The sequence below is a fragment of the Amborella trichopoda genome, chromosome 9 (assembly GCF_054954075.1).
Source record: "Amborella trichopoda isolate Santa Cruz 75 chromosome 9, AtrichopodaSantaCruz75HAP2 v2.0, whole genome shotgun sequence".
Lineage (NCBI taxonomy): Eukaryota > Viridiplantae > Streptophyta > Magnoliopsida > Amborellales > Amborellaceae > Amborella > Amborella trichopoda.
Genome location: NC_142344.1, coordinates 51,264,870 through 51,273,834, shown reverse-complemented (window position 1 = coordinate 51,273,834; position 8,965 = coordinate 51,264,870). Strand labels below are relative to the sequence as shown.

The window sequence follows — 8,965 nt, the reverse complement described above, 5'->3', positions numbered from 1 at the left end:
CTCCGAATTCATGGAGTGAAAGAAATGAATAGAGAGGTAATAGAAATAAAATCGAACACTTCTAGTTTTTTGAAAAGTGATGCAGGGAAATTCTTTTATACCAATTGATGCAGAAATAAATTTAACAAATCAAAAAATACATAAAATAAAATAAAGATATGACAGAATATACCATCTCTGAGGAATGAATTCACACCTAAAAAGATCTCTTCTCAACATCTTAACATAAATTTTTTTTTCTCTTCACTTATTTTTTTCAGATGTAAGAGGAATATATTTATAGAAAAAAAGCAACCTAAAACCTAATTTGATCCCTAAAAAATTCTAATTAATATTAAATTTTTTAGTTTTTCTATAGAGATTAGAAATTTTTTATAGAGATTAGAAATCTTAAGCTCTATAGCCCAAAAAGACCTAGACACCTCCAAGGAAGATAAAAAACCCACTATAGGCTAAAATTTTAACATCCTAAATAATAGAATAAAAGTTTGAAACATTAACCACACCGTTCTTCTGAGGTTGGGAGTAGTCGAAAAGGCATATTTCTTTATGCATATTTGGGACTCAAATTTCTCTTTTGATGTAGAGTTTTGCATATAGCTATATCTCATCTTTTGACCATATATTTTCTTGTATAGACTTTCACTCTCTAAAACAAAGGCAACTTTGGTGTCCTAAATGTTGTTGTACTTGTGGTATTTGTACAGTTAAGATAGTGATCAATCATTTGTTTCCTTATTTACAAATTTGCCTAAAGAGCTTATGCACATTGTTTTTCACTAAATGGGAAACCTATTACCATAATGAAGTTTCTATGCAGAAAGATTGTTGATCCATTTTGTTACTCGTCAAAAGTATTTAAGAAACTATTATTCTTCTGCCCCATTTCAACCCGCCAATTCTCAACAAAGTTAGCCACCGCCGGGTGCGCTGGTCCTCCATCTAACGGTTGTTGGATGCAAGGTGTATACAGTGCAAATTTGAGAGATTTTTGAGAAAAAAATCTCCCAACCCGACACTAGAGCCAGTCAAATTATGATCTGGGGGTTGATCCACCTAGGTGGGAGGATTTTCTGCTATATGATCAATTGAGCGAGCATAGCCAATGTGCCAATGCGTAACCAAATCATCAAAAGTAGAGAAAAAGATGGAGAGTTACTTGCCCGAGCAGGTTGACCTAGAATGCTTGAACCCAGAGCTTCGCCCGTATCAAAACCGCGGTTGTGTTTACATCGTTGTCCTTTTTACTTTTCTTTAGGATTGACCAACCCTTAGCATAGTTGAATTGGATTTCCTAGATTTCTAAGTTAAGGTTTTCCTCGATTTAATATTGGGAGGCTGAAATATGGGCTTTGTTAATAGGATTTATGGTTCTTTTTTCTCCCATAATTTCTATATATCTCACTTCACTCATTAATACCTAAAGTAAGTAGGAGCCTAAGTGAACCCTCAAGAGGTCAGACTTCGGTCCTTTTATAGACCTTTGAGTGGTTAGAAAATGGTTCGATGTACTTGTCCTGTCGGTTGAAATTAAATTTTGAAATTTTAACAGTCAATGTAATAGACGACATGAGATGTGTCGTTTGGGTCATCATAGATTAAACGATAGAATTGAGCTGTCCGGCTCAGTGCCGCTCAGGCACGCAACCTTGGTACTGGATGACCTTCATGTTATCTGGATCGTCTAGGTCAGTTTGGGACGGACCCCACGAATCGTATCATCTTGGCCAACACAATGTTCTGTCACTGAATGATTTAGACAACACGAATCTTGTAGTCTCGGTCAATTTTGGCCTAGACATCGTGCTTCGGCAGGGGTTGGTTTAGACGACCCTAATCATGTTGTTTTGGTCAAATCCATCCAAATGATGCGTATCGTGTCTTGTGTCAAAGATGATCCGAATATCGGGATTTCAGTTCTTGTGATATTGCATGTGTTTTTGGATTATTCTTATTTCATATTTTAATTTAAACGCGACCTCTATCCTATATTTTGGTTAATTTCAATTTTAAATGAGGATTTAATGGACTATGGACCATGGTATTTGCGGTTTAGGGTGTTTTGGGATACTACGCTCCTAAGGGCTTGCTAAGTTTCTCAGGGTCAAGAAAAAAAAAAGAGAAATTTGCCAAACTGCACAAGGATGTAAAATAAGCATATGTAGTCGGCCATCTAATGATTGTTGGATGCAAGGATGTAAGAAGAACATCTATGGTATAACCCTCAACGTTTAATCTCCATTAAGGGTGGCAATGGGCTAGGTGGCCTGGCCTGACCCGGTGCGACCCTGAGAAGTTAGGGCCTCAGCCACAAAATGTGGCCCAAGGGTCAGACTTGGGGTTGGTTCAAGACATGCCGGCAGTTATTTTCGTTTGTTTATTTTTTTTAGAATTTTATTAGCCTAGCTCTAGCCCAACAAGACCGGGATATGGCCATGGCCTCCTTGGCCTGGGCTGGCCCTTAGGGGAATAGGGGCCTCCTTGGCCTGGGCTGGCCCTTAGGGGAATAGGGGCCGGCTAGTTGCCAGGACTACCACCATCCAATATTTGAGCGAGGAGCCATGAAAATTCTCAAATATCTTATCATGCCAAACCTTGTTAATTAAGGGAATGGACAACATGTTTAGTTTGTGTCATCAAACTTGGTGTCTTTGCCCACTTGAAAACCTCACACATTTCTGCGTAGTTCTCATAAAAAATTTAAACTAGATACTAAGACTGGACCGATCAGGCTAGTTGGTGCCTTGATTGATTTAATCCAAAACAAAATCAAGTTTGTCCAAAAACTAGTCAAAGCCTGATTAATTTTAGCGAATTAAACTGGCCGGATTTTATTAGTTAAACTGGTTAAATAAAGTTAAGCAATTTTATTTTACTATATAAAATATATTATTAAACTATATCTTTCTATCGTTAAAATCTTGTTTTAAAAGTTTCAACAATGATCTCAATTGGATGAAACCCCTCACTAGAGTTCAACAATGATCAAACCAGTTTCAAACCCTCACTAGAGTTCAATGGCAAGTTTGATAACTCACTATTTGAAAGATTAATCTAGTTTGAAGCTCCCAAAATTTATCCAAATCTCCACTATGCATACATAAGCACTAGAGACTGGAGAAATGGAGGTGGATAAACCAAAAATATAACTTTAAGGCTGTACGACAACTCTCCCACTCTTTCTTTTGAGATGTCGAGGACATAATAAATAAAGAGAGATTTGCTTTATGTTGGGCATGCGTTTTGTAAAAGAGGAGGCAACCCAAAAAGATAGCAATCTTTTGGTTGGCCTTTGCAATTGCTTTTGTTTTCTCGACAAAATGAGGGTGGCGGTTTTCAAGTTTGATCCACTTGCAAACCATTGAATAATCACTCGTCCAAATGAATCCAACTGTTTCACTCTATTTTTCTATTCCCCTTAAAAAAGAGGGCTTTTGTTTGTTATACCCTAAAAATCAACATGCACAACCAGGAAAGAGAGGAGAAACACCATTGAATCACATGCACAATATGCTACCGCAATTAAGCTCCCACTAAATGAGATAAATACTATTAATAACTTGGGGTTTTGACACTTTTGTAGTACCCGCAAGGGAAGTAAAAAGACCAAAAAAAAAAAGAAGAAAAAAGAAGACAAAAAAAATGCAAAAAAGAGAGACTCCTCCAAAGTTTTACATGTATATTTTGGTAGAGAGTCCAAAGAGAGTCTCATGGATGGTGGGGTTTAGGGGGTGGAGCCATGGAAGTTGAATTGAGGGGAGGAAGGGGAGGAGGGCATTGATAGCACTTAGTAAAGAGGCCAAATGTGTCAATTTGGTGGACAAAATTAATGATGCTTGCCCATCCTCCAAATCCAAAACCAACAACCAAAACCCATCCCACCACGAACATGTTCATTGCATAGCTTCCAGCCCAACTCCCCATAAACTTTGGCGGTCTCTCCACTGCATTCTGCACCAACAAAATAAAGTAACATTACAATAACTACGACTTATATTATATCATCTGTCCTCTTGCTCTTGACTTCGACTTAATATAACTAGTGATTTAGAAAAATACCGAGCTAGAGCTAGCACGGAATCGGTCACCCCATGCCGAATCTGTTAATACATATGAAATTGTTTGGGTCTAGAAGATAACTAGCTTGTTTTTTTTTGGGGCCAGAGTTCTCAATTACCCAAAAAAAAGAAAAAAAAAAGCTTGTTCTCTTTCAAACCAGGACGATTTCGGCTATTTGCTATAGTAAAATAGCATATTGCTACAATAAAAACGCCGATTCATCAGTCTGGATAGGTATTTCGTCAGCTCACTGTTTTTGCCTGTGTCTTTTCAACGGTTCACTATTTTTTCGCACAGTAAAACGATGATTTAGATTGCCAATTTACCGATCCAGATTGGTTTTTATAATGCCCAATCCGAGTCACCGATCCTTTTTTAAACCACTTATCGTAAGTGTTCGTGTAATGTAGCACACTACATGCGGTATACTCGTTGTATATATTTACTTTCCTATTTTCTCTTGCTATTGACAAATAATCCAAGAGAGTTTACCATCGTTACGAAACAGGTTAAGAGACTAACATAAAGCACAAAAAACATTATACTAAATAGAGTTCACCAACATTAAAATGATGAGGTTGGCATGAAAATGACACGAGTATCACTTCAGTATATCTAGTGCTCGTCTTGTAGCATACAAAAAAATTCCATATTTTGTCATTCTTGTTGTGCTTTTTCTTATTTTATTTTTTTACCATAAGAATTTACAGGGAAATATCAAGAAAAAGAATATTATAGGAAGGGGTAATAAGGAAATATTGCAAAAGAGGCAGGGGCATTTTAGTCTTACCTCTCTAGCCGAAGCACTCCTAAAGGTGAGCATGTGGGCAAGGGCAGGGATGATATAAACAGTGAAACTGACCAGCAAAGATCCAACGGTTGAGTTTATTGGTCCAAAAAACGGGAAAACAATGGCCAAAAACCATATGGGGATCACAACCGGCAAGCGGGCAACAGCTCTCTTCAATATACTCTTCACATCGTGGATCCCTAAAACCTTCTCCCACACGAAATATAACGGTGTGCATGCGAAACCGAACGTTATGAACTGTCCCCATCGCAAAAGCATATATATATATATACAGATAGTAGCGTCAGTCATAACTGAGAAAGAGCTAAAAAGCTTATAAAGGAAACATACCAACTGTACTCTCTTAGATGCTAGAGCCTCCATTTTTTAAATGTAGTTCAATTTTTTAATGGCTAGATTATTTTCTTTTTTTTCTTTTTTCTTTTTTTTTTTTTGAGATTGAATGGCTACATTATTTTCATTTCTGATCAATGGAATAAAAATTTGCATCCATGAATATAACATGCTACAAATTGCTATTCCTTTTGGGGGGACCCAACCCGAGACCCGAGGGGGGAAACCCGATCCGGGTCTAAAACTTGAACCCAGGTCGGGAATCTTGGACCCGAATGTTATTCGGGCCCAAGTCCACGTAAGGTAATACCTTTTTGGGTCTCAATATATTTAAATTAGCTGAAAAGATATTTTAATTTTTGAGTCGGATCTGGGTCCGGTCCCAGCCCAGGTCCCATATCATTTTTCAGGTCCGGTTCTACGTCCGACCCGAGCCGTTGCCACCCCTAACTTAAACAATGGGCGAGTATGACATGGGTGCAAATTGAGATTCTTTAAACCATCAGGTCCTTATGGCTATGGTTGGCAATGAATGGGCCGGGTAGCCAGGCAGGCGTTGAGAAATCAACGGTAGGGCCAGGACACAAAATATGGCCCGAGGGCTGGGCCACTACAGCACAAAAGCCCTGCCAAAATGAATAGGACGAGGGCCTCTTCAACCTTGGACTTGAATAGCCCAATAGGGTCCAGGGCCAGGCTAGGTCTGGTCCAACCCGGGCCGGGCCTGGGGCCTAATTGTGGGTTGGCCACCGACTATCTTCCGCGTCTTTTGAGATGAAATTAAATGACCAGACAGTAGATATAGGTGGCCAAAACGAGGTTTGTATAAGTATAAATTAATGGTAGGAGTAATAATGAGGAGAGGGGGTTAATAAGGCAGGTTGGCGTGCCTGATGGATGAGCATAAGGACGACTGCCATGTCCCTAAAGGGAGATTTTGGGAGAAGAGAAAAGGCATTTGAGTGATTAAGGAGCAAATCGCCGAAGGCCCAGTAAACAGAGGCGGCAGAAGGCAGTGTAAGTGTCAGCACATAGAGAGTGGCCAGCAAATATATAGACTTGAATCTCCGAGGCTTCCACATCGCGTGCATTATCTCCCTGCCCAACAAACAAACACACCCTTTTTTCCATCATAAAGAAGATACGCTTTAAACAACCCCTTCAAATTTCCCTCTTTTCAAACAAGGAAAAAGTTTATACAAGGGTGACACCCTAAATAATCAAAATTACAATTAAAGGAGCACCTCAAAAATTTAGTAGAAAAAGTCGTTTTGATGTTGAAAAACCCTCAATGACATCATCCCCACTTCACCTCAAGATGTATAGACATGAGAAACAATATATTTCAAGTCTTCAAAGTAGCGCATTTTGTAATGTATTATCTTGACATCGATTTTCAAGTGTTTATGGATCTGGATCTACATTATTTTTTAATCTTTAAATTTTATAACTAGAGATAGAAAATAAATTTATAGGCCATCGTAAGATTTTTATAAGAAAATAACGTAGTTTAGGAAGGTGCTTACTTTGATTGTTTAGGGCCTCGAAATGAACCGCACCCTTTAAACAAAAGCCCAAGAAAAAAATGAGAAAAAAGAGGGCCCGGCCAGCACTGGCCCTAACGGCCTCTATTGCCACTATTTGTGGCTCAGGCCCTACCGTTTTAGGGCGGCGCAGCGACAGGATGCCCAGCCCATTGCCAGCCCTATGAAAGAAGGGAAGAAGACAAGAGTGAAGACGACAAGCTTGGTTTCCTTTTTATGCACAAGAACACATAAAGGTCATTGAAGGAAAAAAAAAATAAAAATATTTAAGTGGAGAAATTTTGTATCTTTGTGATAATATATTGTGATGGGGGTGCACATAGCATGCATGTAGCATAGGGATTTTGAAACAAACAGTATACTACGCATCAATATAAAGAAGCTGCATGTGAAGATGGACTCGTTAGATCTTACACTGTAACAGCATGGCCACCAAATGTGTACAGGATAAGGGATTTTGAAACAAACAGTATACTACGCATTAATATAAAGAAGCTGCATGTGAAGATGGACTCGTTAGATCTTACACTGTAACAGCATGGCCACCAAATGTGTAGAGAATATTGGTGGCGCCTGTGAAGTAGAGAACCATCTTAGCAGGACCTGAATGCTTAACCCCTTCTACCTGATCACATCCACATCAAAAAATCTCTTATCAAATCATGCCTCATTTATCATGTAACTAACATACATGGTAATACATTTATCACAAAAGAAAAAAGCAAAGTACATGATACTATGTGCATATTTAACGAACAGGTTCAAGAATCGATACAAAGATGGACTGATTTGCGGATTTGCAATTTACCTGGCCGTGGAGCAGGGAGGCGATGGTCATGTACCAGGCCGTGTATGTAGTCATGATCAGTCCGAGAAAAGACCACATTCTGTAGTTGTGGAAAGAGGGGATGAAAACGGTGGTCGCACAACAAGCTCCAAATATATATGTCCATGTCCTCTTGTCAAGGTTGTCATTGATGTAATATATGTTACTGGTACATTTACAACAGGAAACCGTCAAAAAAAGCAACACCATGAAAGAATCTCAGATAAGAGAGAGAGAGAGAGAGAGAGAGAGGTACCTGGCACAAGCAATGAGCTGAATGACTGATCCAAAAAGGAGGAAGGTGCAGTTGAAAGCCAAACCAACGTTTCTCCAGTGTTTTCCAAGAAGCCCATCGAGAACTTCGAACCACTGTAGAGAGACAGAGTAAAACCAGAAGGGATTACATGGTATTGGAGATGAGAAAAATGGCACCAAGTTCTTGTGGGGGGTTTTCATCTTACCTGAATAACATGGTTCCTGAAGTCTACTTTCTCTCTCTCCTTTCTCGTGCGATACTCGATGTAGAGAACGCTTATCAGGTAGGCGGTCCAGCTGCCCATCAAACCATAGAAGAGCTGAAAAAGAATGCCTGATAACATTCCGAGCTGAGAGAAGGAGTATGGTAGAGTGAGAAGCACCTGAGCCACCTGAACAAAACTCCACACTAAAAACCTTGTAGCCTTTCTCTCTCTAAAAATTTCGCAGCAAACTAAGAGTTCCCAACAGAGAAAAATCATATAACATGACCACTAACATTGAATGGAAACAATTGAATATATCGAACCTGATTCGAGGCGCAACTGAACCAGGCATCATAAACCGAACCTCCATGCCAAAAGAGCCGAGACAACCTCGACTTTACAGTGATGGGTTTCCCTTCGATTTCCATCTCTACATAATTCCCAACTATCGCACTCTCCACCTTGTCACTTGCCATTTCTCTCTCTCTCTCTTGCTATCACTCTCTCTCTAACTATCAATGGAGGGAGACCGCATAAGGTTTTCAGAGGGTAGGGATCAAAGGTAATAGGAAAGAGGAGAGGGTTGGGTGTATATATACAAAGAAAAATACTAACTTTACAGAGGAACACCAACTTTTGGGAACAAAGAGTGCAGGAACGAATGAAAGGAGTGCAAAAGGATTAGCGGTTTTGCAGTGGAAGCGCTGTTGAGAACTTGAGACCAAAACCGCTTTATGAAGAGCTTAAGTTGGTTTGACAAAAACTGCCCCTCTCTCTCTCTCTCTCTCTCTCTCTCTCTCTCCTCTATCTCTCTTTTGGCGTGCGTGTGTAGGGCTATTGCACGAGCGGGGTGCCCCACTAACCAGCACATATCATGAGAATGGGTAAACATGCTCCTACCTCGTTTCCCAAAACGCCACTCTTCGGTTCT

At 39.6% G+C, this 8,965-nt stretch overlaps 1 protein-coding gene across 2 annotated transcripts; it reads right to left on the bottom strand.

Moving 5' to 3' along the window:
• Positions 1-3,522: 3,522 nt before the first annotated feature.
• LOC18441628 (auxin transporter-like protein 5) lies at positions 3,523-8,601 on the bottom strand. 2 transcript variants are annotated; one of them, XM_006851854.4, is made up of 8 exons: positions 8,358-8,601; positions 8,035-8,220; positions 7,830-7,942; positions 7,556-7,739; positions 7,275-7,372; positions 6,094-6,301; positions 4,850-5,107; positions 3,523-3,951 (listed from the first exon to the last, which is right to left on the bottom strand). In XM_006851854.4, the coding sequence occupies exons 1-8, from the start codon at positions 8,508-8,510 to the stop codon at positions 3,709-3,711; spliced, it is 1,443 nt and encodes a 480-aa protein (XP_006851916.1). In that variant the 5' UTR covers positions 8,511-8,601; the 3' UTR covers positions 3,523-3,708. The 2 variants fall into 2 exon arrangements, with proteins under 2 accessions (XP_006851916.1, XP_088701974.1); XM_088845848.1 differs by lacking the exons at positions 8,035-8,220; positions 8,358-8,601 and having other exon boundaries at positions 7,162-7,372.
• Between the last annotated feature and the right edge of the window lie 364 nt (positions 8,602-8,965).